Here is a 16,113-nt window from a genome sequence, read left to right on the forward strand (position 1 = left end):
CAACAGGGAGGTAGGCTGAAGACACAGCTGGGTAGCCATGAGTCAGGAGTTGAGAAGAAAGCCACGGCATAGTTTGGAATCAAAACAGGTCTATGTTTAAAACCTGACTCTTGCGCGACCCCCAAGACAAGTTACTAAGCCTCTCCGAACCTCAACTTCCTAGTCTCTTAATAAGCCTGCCAAGCGGGGTTGTTGTGGAGATTTAATATAATGTATGCAAAGAACTTAGCACACTTCCTGGAAGACAATAGGGCTCAGTAAATGATATAGGAGAAGGAGAGGGGATATTATATTAACGTTTTCTTAAGCAATTCAAAGGTTTTATGGCCTTAGGAAGATTAATTAAGCTTTAAGCCTCTCAGTTTAACAGTGATAATAGTACTCGTTCATAAGAATGTTGTAAGGAAATATGAGTTATATATGTCAAGTACCTAGATAGTAATGTTTAGAGCAGAGTAATGCTTAGAACAGTAACGTTTAATAAAGGTTAGGTGTTATTTTCTTAACTATTTTTACTGATTCATTCTAAAAAAAAAAAAAGATTGGAATTGGCTTCCAAAGCTGTATAAGATACTAAGTAAATAAATAAACAGAGAAATAAGTGGAGAAATGTGGGTAAGGGGAAAGAGAACAGGGACAATAAGATAAGACGGAGCTAAGGTTTGTATCCAAAATAATACATTTGGTTCTATACCTTTTGCCGGTGATGGGCCTCAAATTTGTCTCTAAGCTTCCTACTAGCCAATTGGAAAAGCAAAGCATAATCAGTTAATATGAATCACAATGGCAACGAGATAAAAGTTAACTTTTTATTTCTGTTTCCAGGTGGCATGGAGTAGCTTACAGTAAACCTCCACCTGAGGATAACTGGAAGAACTGAATAAAATTCACAAATCATCTACGTGAAAGCATCTGATTGATGCTGAGGTAGTGAGAACAGAGAAACTGAAGCTTCAGAGAAGGGAGAATCGGACAGGTGACATAACTTCTGTAGTCATATGTAGCCCTTTGTCAACTGGAGACAAGGGCAAGAGGCTGACTCTGGGCTTTGCACTGGTTAGAGGGTCACTAGAGGATAAAATCTAAGAGCTTTTGAAGTAGACCTGGGATCCTCCTAGCAGGCGGCTTTTTTCTTGCTCAGCACATTTGCCAAATGATGGGGCTGTGTAGAGACGCAGTGGAGAAACCTAAGGAGAAACCCTCTGAAAGGCTGAACTGAGTTTTTGAGTCTGACAAAACAAAGATTAGAGTTCAGGACCCACAGGAAGAGAGGCCACAGAGAAAACACAGGAGTTTTTAAAAAGCACTGAATAACCAAGAATCGAAGCTTATACCCTTACCAATTGCCCAGAGTGAAGAAATTCTACCCCACCAAGTAAAGGGAGATCCAACTGCTTTCACTGTTGGCCAATCTGGACTCTGGGTTCACCTCTTCTTAAGAAAATCAAAGATCCAAACACATTTCTAAAGAGAAGACCACCCCAGCCTCACAGAAAAGTGGGCCAAGTCAATTTCAGGACATCTTAGTGGTTATAAATAAAGAAAAATATGTTTGAATTTACCCCAGTATTTGTAAATTTCTTACTCTTGGCACTTCAAGAGAGGAATTTAGATTCATCCTCATAAAAGAAATGAAGGATTAATTTTACTTAATGAAGAAACACAACCAGTAGCCATAGATATACCATGTCGTTGTTGCTGTTATAATTAGTAGTTGTAGCAGTACTAGTATTATAGTAGTAGTAGGAGGAGGAGGATAGCCATCCATCACTATTGAGCAAGTTCCTCAATAAGAAAAGCTATGACAAAGTCCTAAGTATTGGTCTAACCTACTAAAAACAAACAAACTAATATTATAGCTTTCTCAAGGTGGTTTTAGCCTGTCCCCATAGCCAGGGCTTCTCTTATGCCAGGATGAACCATTTCTTAAGTTAGCAATGCTTATACATAGAAGATACTCTTCACTGTTAGACCTTATATATTGACTACAGCTTACAGCACCCAAAAGATTAAATCTGAATCCCTCCCTTGAAAAGTCAAGAGTAAAAGCTTTACACATATTTGGGTAAACTTAAGCATATTTTTCTTTATTGATATCCACTAAAATGCTCTGCCCACAGGCCAAAGGAGGGAGACCTTAAGCTTTTAGGAATAAGCAGAGGCTGCACTCTACCTCTGCAAGGCGAAGGGCTCTCCGCCCTCGGACATCAGAGGCTGGACCTCTTTACTGCGCATTAGTAGCTGCAGCTCAGGGAACTTCAGTCTATCATCCCTCTACTTTGCACTCCCGTCACTTAAAGGGATGATATCGTATAGCCTCTTCTCAGCTTCTGAACATCTTTGTGAGGTCAAGTCTCACATGGCATAATTTAGATCCATTTTTGTAGAAAAAAAGAGAAGCCTGGGAGCTTCTCAAATTCCCTTCTTTCCTGCCTTCTTTTTATTCCTCAAATATTTATTGATTGCCTCTATAGGCCAAGCACTGTGATAGGTGTCTGTCATGAGGACACAAGAGATCGACCACACCAAATAAGACAATAGCCAAAGTCATAAACATCTGTGAAGCAGGAAAAAAAGAAGTTGCGTACTTTTTAACAACTCATCACCTCCCACTTAGGCCCCCCCCACTCCAAAATCTTCATTGTTTTGAATGTCTTAACTTTTGCTTTACTTTATTGTGTATGTGTCCAAACCACTGAAAAATTCTGGGAGGGCTATCTTACCACATCCATGCTCTTCAGAGTCCTGTTGGCTAAGACCAAGAGCTAAGTCAACAATCACACTATTCTCCCCAGAAAAAATACACCGTCATGGATATGCTCAGCCTGGGCACACGGCCCTGAATCCCTTGGAATTAGGATGGCCGGAGTTCAGGGTTGTTAGAAACCCCTATTCTCCAAAGGTAACTTGAGTCTCTCTTGGAGACCACAAGAGACGATAATAGTCACTAATGAACGCTTTTTCTCTTTCCTCCTCCGTCATCTGCTTGATAGAAACTATTGTTTTATAGTGTTTGGGTTATTTTAATTTCCTTCTCTTCCAAAAGTAACAAATCACAACACTTGATATTTGCATATAACTTTCCAAAGCCCATTGACTTCATTGTCTCATTTGGTCTCCCTATAGTAACCCTGTGAAGTGCAGAAAGCAGAGTTTATTCTTCCCATTTTATAAGGGAGCAAAGTGAGGTGCAGAGAGTTAGCTAAAGTCACTGAGCTAGATAGTGACAGAGCTGGAACTAGAATCTAGACCTCTCAGTTGCCGTGGTCTCTTCACCATCTTTGTTGTCATCACACTCTGCTGTCAGCACATACTCTCCATGCTGTCTGTAATATGACCTCAGGGTCAAGAAGAAACACCAATTTAGGGGACAATCTAGAAAGAGGGCCCAGAGAAGCTTATTGCTTGTTTAGATTTTAGAAAGTCTTGATCCCAGATTTGTTGAAATTTTACAGCAAAAGGAACGTGCATCCTGGGAGGGAAGACATTGGCACAGCATTTTGTTATCACTGGGTGAAGGCAAAGCCTTTGATCAGAAAGCACTTGTCACATACCGAGGATCCCAAAATCATGTGGTTCCTGTTTTTGGCAACACCTTGACCTCATCTTTGCCCTATGACCCCTCAGTGACAACCACCTCCACTCTCTTGTTTTTGCTATTTGTGGCTCTGTGCCTTTACTTGAGCTCAGTGCTCTCCCTTCCTTTTTTCACTGAGACTGGCAAATTCCTTTATCTCTGGGTCACTCTCATACCTTCACCATCTCAGCCAGCCTGACATTGGAGACTTGATGTGATTGGGTAGCACAAACATAAAATGAGTCTAACACTCCAGGAGGCAGTAGAGCACAGAGGTCAAGAATGTGCTCCCCGGAGGAGGATCACAACCCAGCTCTGCCACTTGGCTAGGTCTATAATCTTGAGTTACCTAATGTTCCTGGGCCTCAATTTCCCCTCGGTGAAACTGGAATAACAATACCACCTACTTCATAAGATGATTGTGAAGATTATATTTGTTGACGCCACTTAGAATGGTACCAGGAATATATTAAGTGCTCATTAAATATTAGTTGGTATTCTTCTTCAAAATTTGCATTCTCTTTTCCCCCATTTGGCACAACTAAGAGTGCTTAAGAGGCAAATGAGTTCCTGTTATCCCCAGAGAGAGATCTTTTTACTGGCAGGAAGGATACCAAAGGCCACCCTGAGGCTAGACTCGACAAACAAACATACAAGCAAGAAAGAGCCAATCTGGGCAGCAGCTAGCATTGTTCACTTACGAGAAATTCAACCCAGGAGGTGGCTTCCCAGGGCCCTGCTCAAGCCATATGAAGTACACACGTACACATACGTACAAACACACAGCCTTAGCACCTCAGGCCTGGTTTCAGAAACCTGGAACTAGCACCACATTCTGATTAACAGTTGAGGCCCCATAAACCCTCTCAGCACATCTCTGGAGAAAATGAATAATGAGAACCCTGGGAAACAGAAATGATTTTTCAGTATGGAAACGTGTGTTGGTAATGTAGCAGGTATCAGCCTTGGTGGGAGACGAGGGAGTGGGGAGAAGGGGACAACTCTGTGCGGAAAGCACCATAGCATCTCCAGTACTTTGGTTTCTTTGCAAGGGTGAGTTGGTCCTGAAGGGCTTCTAGCTCTAGCCTTGCTTGCTGAGTGTGCTAACAAGAGCGAGGTTCCAAGTGTGACCTCTATAGGACCCTGTTGTCTTACCCTATTCCTTGGCTTCAGGCTGTCCCTCAAACCCAAATTACCTCTCACCCCCATAAATGTACATCAGAAGTCACAGAAAGGAAACCATGAGGCTGCCCAGCTATACATGATAATTAGAGAAAGATCATTTCCTCAAATGGCTCCCAGAGGAGTGGGTAGTCTGGTGGAAGAAACCTGGGGCTGGGAGACAGGAGCTGGGGGTCCCTGCTTTGCCATTAGCTATGTATGTAGTCATGGAAAAATCATTCACCCCCTTTGACGCCCAGTTCCTTTATCTGTAAAAGGAGAAGGAAGGACTTAAATATCTCTAAGGTTCATTGCAGCATGAATAGCCCAGGATTCTAGGTCCCTAGGCCCTAAGAACTCACTGAATGCAGGACTGATGCTGGAAAGAATAAAACCACAGGGATGAACCGAAAACCAATTTGGAGCCAGTAGGAGAACTCCTCTCTGAATCTCAAACCCTTAATGTCTTTGTTCCTCCTTTCAAAGTGGGAACATTCTAGATACCAAAGGAGGACTGCCCCACCTCAGAGCTCTGAACTGCTAGCAAGTTGCCTGCTTCCTATGAGGGGAAAATCCAGGATGGAAATGGGAAGTCCCAGCACTGCCCTGCCCTGGCTCTGTACCATGGATCCTAAATGCCTGGGTTGCCCGTTGGAGAGAAGAGGTGTTTCTCCCTTTTCCAACCACAAGTAGTTGTCACAAGCCAAGTCAGGATTGTAGGGACAATTGCCCCATGCTCTTCACATACAGCAGTGATCTAGTTGGCTGAGTAAGTCCTCAGGACTTCAGGTTTTCAGGACTAGGTTTTCAGAATAACCAGGTTACTTCTATTACTTCCTCCTACCTGGAACTCCACAAGGTTCTGGACCCTTAATGTCCACTGAAACACCGGTTTTATACATTCTGAAGGACCCTGACCCTGGTGACTGATCAAACGACTTCGATAGCCAGGAGTATTCTTGTCCTTCATTGTGGAGTCTAGAGGTGTCCATTTCCCATGGAGGTAGCCTTGGCTCTCCTATTAAGTCCAGTAGCCGCAGCCCAAGTTAAGAAAGAGGGTTCTTGACCCACGGACCCTACCGGAGGATGGAAAACTGCCCTATTGGGTCCTTTGCTCATCACCCTGCATGTGTACTCTCTCTCCCTCCCAGCCATTGCTTGTGCTATTTCTTCTGTCTAAAAGGTTTCCTCTTGGACCCACCTCTAGAGAAAAAGATTCCCTAGAGAAGGTGGCTTCTAGTACTATGAAGCTCCTGCAGGTTAGGCTGGGGCGGGGTTTCTGGACTCAACCTCTCACTAGGGAGCATTTTAGGATTTAAATTGTAAAAATATTCATCAGCTATCTCCTATGTGCTTAGCCTTAAAGGCAAGATTCTTCTGAAGTTCAGACTTTAGATCCTTGAGCCTGGGAAGTGGCAGGGAGCTGGGGACAAATGGTCTTTCTTACAAAGAATAGCCATGCAAGTTCAGGGACCCTGTTTCCAAGCCCAAAGCCTAGCAATGTCTTCCAATATGGGCAGTAAAGTCCCCATACCACTAAGTCATAGTAGGTTTGTGACAAAGGATCTCATACACTATCTAATCCAACTTCATTTTACTACTGGTGAAAGGATTAAGAAAGTACAAAGAAAAATATAATGACTTAGTAGTGTTATGCAACTAATTTAAGACCAAGCCAAGGAAGCAACCTAAATGTCTTTCAACAAATGAATGGATCAAGAAGATGTGGTGTATATATACAGTGGAATACTACTCAACCATAAAAAATAATGAAATTTTGCCATTTCACCAACATGAATGGAACTGGAGGGCATTATGCTAAGTGAAATAAGTCAGACAAAGACAAATACTGTATGATATCATTGATATGTGGAATCTAAAAAATACAACAAACTAGTGAATATAACAAGAAAGAAGCAGACTCACAGATATAGAGAACAAACTAGTGGTTACCAGAGGGGACAGAGAAGGGGGGAGGGGCAATACCAGAGAGGAGAGTAGGGGATTAAAAGGTGCAAACTATTAGGTATAAAACAAGCTACAAGGATATACTGTGCAAAATGGGGAATATAGCCACTATTTTATAATAACTATAAATGGAGTATAACCTTAAAAAGTTGTGAATCACTACATTGTACACCTATAATATTGTATAGCAACTACACTTCAATTAAAAAAAAAACAAAGCCAGATTGTAACTAAGATTGTTCTCAAAATAATTTTCTAAGTGAGTTAAATATTATTTTCCAAATGAACTACAAATCATTCATTAGAATATTCTAATAATATCCAAATCATTTAATTATTTGTAGAAATGTTGTTCAGAAATTGTCGGTATGATTCTTTGATGCAGATGTCAATAGCTAAATGATTCTCCTGAGACAAGATGTTGACAGAGGGAACTGCCTCAAACTTTTCCAATGACTTCCTCCTTGAACTGACAGTCAGTAGGTCCCAATCCCTGATGCACTGTTGCAGCTAGAAGAGAGCTAGGCACACTTTTCACACTTCAAGACTATGTACACACACCTGTACATCAGTATTTCCCATATGGACTTGCAAACCTTCCACAGCAGCCCGTGGTGACAATACCAATTTCAACACTGCCACTACTGGAAATGCTACTAACATCACCTGACCCACTACCTGCTTTGCTACCACTGTCAAAACTCCAGTGCTTCAGAGCAGTGAGCCACCAGCCCAACTGCCCTCATGCCTTGACCTGTATCACACTAGCACTACTCTGCAGCCTCCATGGGGGTGGCAACTGCAGGACACTTGTGATCTCAATTGTAGAGAATTTCTCTAAACAGCAACATTATTCACCGTCTGTTGGCTTCTGCTTCTTTGTCTAGATTGATATTTTTAAATATTCAATATCCTTATTATGAATAAGTCATACTAAGACAGAAGGCTCACTGACCAATGGCCATGGTGAAATCTTCAAAATGAACTTAAATCAGTGTTTTTTTTAGACTTTATATATTAATTGAATTTAATACTTAGCTCAGTTACTATTTGCCAAACAATATTTACACTTAATAATCCATTAAAACATATTTCAATATTTAACAATAGATTGTATATAAGATTTGTTTACTACCCTATTCTCCTAACTTAACTCCAACATTTCATCTATTTATACCAAATGGCCAGCCTGTGGGGAAAATCTAACTGGCCAAGAATTTACTCTATTACTTTCAGTCCTTCGGTGACACCAATAAGGACTTCTGAAAAGTCATCCTTAAATCAACATGCATTTATTGTGTACCTACTCTGAGCTCATCAGTGTGTGCGAGCCCTAAGCCTCCATGAGCCCCAAGCTTTGTGACTAGACTCACTGCTTCCCATTGCTTGTCTCCAGCTTAACCTGGTAAAATACAAGAAATGGTAGAGGGAAGTATTATCCCCTCAGCATACCTCAAATATTCCATGTTCCTATAAAGTTCTTTGCAAGTCAAGACCTTTATTTCTTTTTCCTTGGCAGAGAGAGCCAGCAGGAATAGCTGATGCCAGGAATGGGGGAAAACGTTTTAAAGATAACTGCTTGCTGTCTTCAAACAGCCTGTTTTCTGTTCCAGGGCTACAGCGATGTTGTCAAACACAGATGGCTAGCTCTTTTGGTTTAGTCATTGAAATAGCCTCATGTCACACCAGTCTCTGTGAGTGTGCCAAGCACCAAAACATCCTACCATTCTGTGCATTCACAGCAACTCTTCCTTGGAGACCAAAGCAGGGAGAATGACACTGGGCTTGGTAAATGTAGTAGGAGGCAACCAGACTTCAACTAGGTGAGAGGAATACAAAGCAGAAAAATGAAAGAATGGTGTCAAAGTTCAGATCTGGGATACACCAACTAAGCTTATTATAAGAAAGCAATAAGGTGAGCATTTCACAAATGTACACTCATGCTATATGAAGAAGAGGAAATGAAAATGCCCTCAGGAATCCAAATACAGAATGAAGCCACTGGAACGCTCATACACTGCCATGGGGTGGCATATTGGTAAAATCACTTTGGAAAACTCTTTGGCCACACGTAGAAAAACAGATTATATGAAACTATAAGCCACTTCTAGGTATATACTCTAGGTATATACTCAAGTCAAGTCTTTTGACTTGAGTATATACCTCTATCAAAAGACCTTTACAAGAAGGGTTATAGGAGCTTTATTCATAATGAGCTCAAACTGGAAATGATCCAAATTCCCATCCACAGTAGACTGAATAAATAAAATATTCAAATAAAATAATAATATACAACAATGGAGACAGTCACCAACTGCATGCAATGATATGGATGAATGTCATGAACAAAATATTGAATGAAAGAAGCCAGACACAAAAGATGACTCCACTTAAACAAAGTACAAAACCAGGAAGAATGAATTTATGTTGTTAGAAAACAAAATAATGACTACCCTTGGGGGGAGGGTGGGGAAAAGTGACTGAAAGAGAGTGTGAGGAGAGCTTCTGAAGTGCTGGTACAGTTCTGTTTCTTAATCTGGATACTGCTTAGATCGATGTGCTCAGTTTGTAAAATTCATCAAATTGAGCACTTATGCTATATCTACTTTCCTATATTTATATTTGTGGCAAGATGAAAAAAATGACTTCAACCCTTCACCCTTCCCTTCCCTGAAGGTATTCAGACCTTCCCTGTGTAATTTTTTTGTGCTCTCCCACTCTGACTCTGGGCTTGGCCATGTGACTTGCTTTGGACAATGATATCTCAGAGAACATGACTCAAGCACTGGCTTGAAACATGTTGCATGTTTCCCTTTCTGCTCTCACTGCTGTGCAATTTCCATTAAAACATATCTATACTAATCTGCTGGAAGAGAGCACAGCAAAGTTGCCCCAGTTGTCAGAGCCAAGGCCATCCTCAATGAGCCAATAACCAGCTTACTCCGAGATATGTGCATGAATCCAAAAGAGACAAGAAGAATAGTCCAACAAAGACCAGACTAAATCACCAGTTTTGCATAAGTTGTTAAGCGGCATTACTATGGTAATAGACAAGTGATACAACTGTATACTTCAATTTAAAGTTAAAATACACATGTAATTTAAAAAATTGGGGGAAGGGGACTAACATACCTATTTTTGAGCATGGCCACACCCTGTAGGAAAGAGAAACTGCCTGAGATCCTACAAGACCAGGGTCCCCAAAACATAACATGACATCCAAGTAAAATACAGGCCTCGGACAGCCAAACATAACTAGAAAACCAACCTGCAGAATTTCTCCAAGGCATCTAAAAATTCTCTCCTTCGGTGTCCCAGAAAATGCAGAAGCAAATGTTTGTTTCTTCCACCTCCCATTTTTAAACATTTTCCTTTTATTCTACCCTACTCCATATAAGAAGCCCTTTCACAATATGTCATAGAGAGAGTATAGTAATTTCTGTTCCTGCTATGGCCAGGTTTCACCATGGAGGGAAAAAAAGGGAGGGAGGAATGACCTTTTGGGCCCCTTAGCAGTGCCTTTCCCAAGATGAACCTTGATGGGCTTGAGTGTTCAGCTGTCTTCCAGCGTGGGGCTGAGCAATGGCTGTGTTACCTGGGTTAACCTGAGCTTTTGCAGAACTCAAGATAGGCAGCAGCAGGAGCAGCACCAAGGGCATTCTGGGAATCAGGATCATCTCAGAAGATGGTGTTGGAACTGGAGCCTGCAGCCCACCAAAAATGCAAGAAAACAAGAAAGAGAAGAAGAGGAAATGAGTGAGGCAGATACTTTCAACATGAATGAACACAACTTGCATCTTTGTGTTCTTACAGTGTTTATTTCTATATTCAGAACTTTAAATCATGGAGTTTAATACTTGAATGGGACATTCAATAGTCACATACTATAAGAATTTTCAAACTCTGGGACATTCAATAGTTATGTAATATAAGAATTTTCAAACTCTATTAGATCATATACTCATGGAATTAAAATTAGCCAAACTGTAGGTGGGTAACAACGTTTTAGTAAGATAAATACTTACCCAAATTGTGAATGGTGATAAAGTAAAACTTACATTTACAATGTTTTTTCATAATTTTAATATTGATTCCAGTATTAAATCAAGAAAAACATTCAATGACGTTAATGTGTTTGCCTTTCAAAAGATGTAAGGTCAATATTTATCCTTTTTAGCTCTAGAATTATTAGCTCTAGAATGGTACCTGAAATTCTGTATTTTTAAGCTCCCCCAGAATAATCCATGTTATTAGTGGATTAGAGTTGAGACATCAGCATGAACTCACGTTTAGCTTAATAGAGATATAGATGGTCACATATGGAAATATTTATAGATACGTGTACACATAGGTTAGCACACACACACATATATCTATCTCCTTGCTATATAAGCTAAGAGGGCCTAGAAACAATGATACCCCAATAGCAACGAGCAAACCTAGTACCCAGATCTTGATTTCTAATACCATTCTCCAATAAAAGGAACCAGGGTTCCCTTGGAGAAACTGCTAATTCCAGGACTGGGGCAGGAAATATGATGATCTTGGAGAATATTTTAGTGCCAGATGAGCCTGCAGAATCTTTTAGTGCCCCAAGTTGAGAAAGCATACACAAAAATGATGGGGAGGGCTTCCCTGGTGGCGCAGTGGTTGAGAGTCCGCCTGCCGATGCAGGGGACACAGGTTCGTGCCCCGGTCCGGGAAGATCCCACATGCCATGGAGCGGCTGGGCCCGTGAGCCATGGCTGCTGAGCCTGCGCGTCCGGAGCCTGTGCTCCGCAACGGGAGAGGCCACAACAGTGAGAGGCCCGCGTACCGCAAAAAAAAAAAAAAAAATGATGGGTTTATGGCAAAGGAACATGGAGCCAACAGAAAGAGTTCCCAGTGGCCAAAGCTGGAACAACTTAAGCAACAAAATGAGTCAAGTAGTATTGGATTATAACTCAAGATATAAAATAAATATTTACAAGTCCATGTTGATATAAATAAATGATTGAATAAACAAATGGAGGAGAATAGACAAATTTCTCATGCAAAAGAATTCTAAATAATTATGTAGATACTCTCTACTCTTAAAGAGGTGGTGCATAACCACCCCTCTCACTTCCCCACCCCCGACTCCTTAAGTGTGGGCTGCACACAGTGACTTTCTTCAGAGTACAGTATCGAAATGGAGAAGGTAATTTTTCAGTAGAGAAACATGACAAACACTACCTCAAGCCAGGTGATCAAGGTTAGCATCAACTTTGTTAAGTCACACTGATAGTATGTATCCTTGATACGATGTGATGTGAATGGCACTTAGCCTCTGTGGTCTTTTTCCCAAAACCCCATTACTCCAGCCTAATCATGAGAAACACATCAGACAAATCCCAATTAAGGGAAATTCTACAAAATTCCTGATACATAATCCTCAAAACTGTCATGGTCACCCAAGACTAGAAAGTCTGGGAAACCGACACAGCTAAGGGAGCCAAAGAAGACAGGACGACTAAAGGTAATGTGACATCCTGGATGGGATCCTGGAACAGAAAAAGGACATTTGGGGAAAACTGAGGAAATCTGAATAAAGTAGAGACTTTAGTTAATAATGATGTGTCAATATTGGTTCACTAACTATGACATATGTACTACACTAATGTAAGATGTTAATAATAGGGGAACTTAGGTAGTGGGTAAATAGGAAATCTATGTACCATCTTTGCAATGATTCTGTAAATATAAAACTGTTCAAGAATAAAGTTTATTTAAAAAAGAAACTCTCTTCCAGGTAACACTAATAGTCAACAAACACTGGATCCACTGTTAGGAAAAATATGTAAAACAAAATTATAAAGGGAGACAAAATCCCTTTAAGCTTGAGTGATCAGAGAAGGTTTCATGATGAAATCAGCATCTGATCAGATTCTTGAAGGATGAATAAGATTTTAATGGGCAATAATGGGAATAGAGTAAATAATAGGATGACATAGCTAAGACACTTTTTTGAGGAAACAGGAGCTTTCTATGATGTTTTCTAGGTAGTAGAACTCTGACCCACCCAAAATGGTAAGAAAAAAAAATAGGTATTCAGATAGTTCTGCCTGAAGAGGATAGAGCCAGAAACTAATCAAATACAAAAGACTAAAGTGGCATCACGGTAGGGGGCAGGGGCAAGTGACCCACAGACCACAAAAGGGTGATGACCATAGTTTCATGGCATTGATTTGGAGAGATAAAATATGTCTCAGTGCCTACACACTGCCAGCAGCAGGAACACTGCGTTTCTATAAATGAGTCCACAAACAAACATGCCCAGAAAAGAAACACACGGGCAGACCTTGGAGACATTGATCTTGGCTGTAGTCTAGCACTAACCCATGACCATGATCCAGGATGTCCTTCTACAAAGATCTGAGCTCCTTGTGAGCAGCCATTCAGCCTTGCGAGCACTGCCTTGGGTAACCACCCTCTCTTAGCAGCCTTTTGAAGAAGAGTGCTACAATTCTCTTTCATGACACCTTCTTTGTGGGTTCTTGGCCATTACTTTCTCCCCTCCATGACCTTCCCCAGTGGTTCCTTCTTTAAGGACTGTCTCCTACACCTCATTCCCTTCACACACTGAATTTGCTTCTATTAGATCCTCCGTAACATGGTTATAAAATTACCCATTTAATCATTAGCTTCAAAATGACTCATTCTTGTATCTCCAAAAGAATACATTATATCTCGTACAAAGGAGGTGCTCAAAAACAGTTTTTAACTGAACTAAGGATTCACAAGTTGCTCAAAAAGTGTTGACTGAATTTCCTTTTGGAAACTCTTACTTGGTTGCAGGCTGTGAATCTCCAATACCAGTGATTATTTCTGTTTGTTTGCTTAAAATTAGGGTGTCCAGCAGCTAACAAACACAAAAGAACCATTAACAAACCTAGGAGTACTATAACTATACCATGGATATCTAACACGTGCCAAGGGCTATCTCATGTAATATTCACAGTAACCCAATGAGGTTTGTTTTCATCAGTAAGGTAATTGAGGAGGAAGAGGTTAAAACTGATCTGGTTACACAGCTGATAGGCACCAAAACTCATACATGAACCCAGGGTTGGTATTACTCTAAAATCCACTTAGGTCCTTTTGTTGTTGTTTATTTTGTTTCTGTCTTTGTTTGTCATTATACTACACTCTCCTTTTATTTTTTTAACATCTTTATTGGAGTATAATTGCTTTACAATGGTGTGTTAGTTTCTGCTTTATAACAAAGTGAATCAGCTATACATATACGTATATCCCCATATCTCTTCCCTCTTGCGTCTCCCTCCCACCCTCCTTATCCCACCCCTCTAGGTAGTCACAAAGCACTGAGCTGATCTCCCTGTGCTATGCGGCTGCTTCCCACTAGCTATCTATTTTACGTTTGGTAGTGTATATATGCCCATGCCTCTCTCTCGCTTTGTCCCAGTTTACCCTTCCCCCTCCCCATATCCTCAAGACCATTCTCTAGTAGGTCTGTGTCTTTATTCCCGTCCTGCCCCTAGGTTCATCAGAACCTTTTTCTTTTTCTTAGATTCCATATATATATGTTAGCATACGGTATTTGTTTTTCTCTTTCTGACTTACTTCACTCTGTATGACAGACTTTAGGTCCATCCACTTCACTACAAATAACTCAATTTCGTTTCTTTTTATGGCTGGGTAATATTCCATTGTGTATATGTGCCACATCTTCTTTATCCATTCATCTGTTGATGGGCATTTAGGATGCTTCCATGACCTGGCTATTGTAAATAGCGTTGCAATGAATATTGGGGTGCATGTGTCTTTTTGAATTAGGTTTTCTCTGGGTATATGCCCAGTAGTGGGATTGCTGGGTCATATGGTAATTCTATTTTTAGTTTTTTAAGGAACCTCCATACTGTTCTCCATAGTGTCTGTATCAATTTACATTCCCACCAACAGTGCAAGAGGGTTCCCTTTTCTCCACACCCTCTCCAGCATTTGTTGTTTGTAGGTTTTCTGATGATGCCCATTCTGACTGGTATGAGGTGATACCTAATTTTAGTATTGATTTGCATTTCTCTAATAATTAGTGACATTGAGCAGCTTTTCATGTGCTTCTTGGCTATCTGTAGAGAAAAGTTTATTTAGGTCTTCTGCCCATTTTTGGATTGGGTTGTTTGTTTTTTTAATATTAAGCTGCATGAGCTGTGTATCTATTTTGGAGATTAATCCTTTGTCCTTTGATTCATTTGCAAATATTTTCTCCCATTCTGAGGGTTGTCTTTTCATCTTGTTTATGGTTGCCTTTGCTGTGCAAAAGCTTTTAAGTTTCATTAGGTCCCATTTGTTTATTTATGTTTTTATTTCCATTACTCTAGAAGGTGGATCAAAAAAAGATCTTGCTGTGATTTATGTCAAAGAGTGTTCTTCCTATGTTTCCTCTAAGAGTTTTATAGTGTCCAGTCTTACATTTAGGTCTCTAATCCATTTTGAGTTTATTTTTGTGTATGGTGTTACAGAGTGTTCTAATTTCATTCTTTTATATGTAGCTGTCCAGTTTTCCCAGCACCACTTATTGAAGAGACTGTCTTTTCTCCATTGTATATCCTTGCCTCCTTTGTCATCGATTAGTTGACCATAGGTGTGTGGGTTTATCTCTGGGCTTTCTATCCTGTTCCATTGATCTATGTTTCTGTTTTTATTCCAGTACCATATTGTCTTCATTACTGTAGCTTTGTAGTACAGTCTGAAGTCAGGGAGTCTGATTCCTCCAGCTCCGTTTTATTCCCTCAAGACTGCTTTGGCTATTTGGGGTCTTTTGTGTCTCCATACAAATTTTAAGATTTTTGTTCTAGTTCTGTAAAAAATGCCATTGGTAATTTGATAGGGAATGCATTGAATCTGTAGATTGCATTGGGTAGTATAGTCATTTTCAAAATGTTGACTCTTCCAATCCAAGAACATGGTATATCTCTCCATCTATTTGTATCATCTTTAATTTCTTTCATCAGTGTCTTATAGTTTTCTGCATACAGGTCTTTTGTTTCCATAGGTAGGTTTATTCCTAGGTATTTTATTCTTTTTGTTGCATTGGTGAATGGGAATGTTTCCTTAATTTCTCTTTCAGATTTTTTATCATTAGTATATAGGAATGCAAGAGATTTCTGTGCATTAATTTTCTATCCTGCAACTTTACCAAATTCATTGATTACCTCTAGTAGTTTTCTGGTGGCATCTTTAGGATTCCCTTTATATAGTATCATGTCATCTGCAAACAGTGACAGTTTTACTTCTTCTTTTCCAATTTGTATTCCTTTTATTTCTTTTTCTTCTCTGATTTCCATGGCTAGGACTTCCAAAACTATGTGGAATAATAGTGGTGAGAGTGGACCTCCTTGTCTTGTTCCTGATCTTAGAGGAAATGC

The 16,113-nt window shown here is 40.2% G+C and overlaps 1 protein-coding gene across 3 annotated transcripts in view; it reads right to left on the minus strand.

The window, feature by feature from the left end:
- Positions 1-16,113, minus strand: part of DDR2 (discoidin domain receptor tyrosine kinase 2) — a 160,803-nt gene that overhangs the window by 52,905 nt on the left and 91,785 nt on the right. For all 3 annotated transcript variants that reach the window (XM_030847406.3, XM_030847405.2, XM_060297101.1), the window contains exon 3: positions 10,302-10,410. In XM_030847406.3, coding sequence (XP_030703266.1) covers positions 10,302-10,383 — 82 coding nt within the window. In that variant the 5' untranslated portion in view covers positions 10,384-10,410. The remainder of the gene's footprint in view (positions 1-10,301; positions 10,411-16,113) is intronic.

Source organism: Globicephala melas, chromosome 1, assembly GCF_963455315.2.
Source record: "Globicephala melas chromosome 1, mGloMel1.2, whole genome shotgun sequence".
In the NCBI taxonomy this organism is placed as follows: domain Eukaryota; kingdom Metazoa; phylum Chordata; class Mammalia; order Artiodactyla; family Delphinidae; genus Globicephala; species Globicephala melas.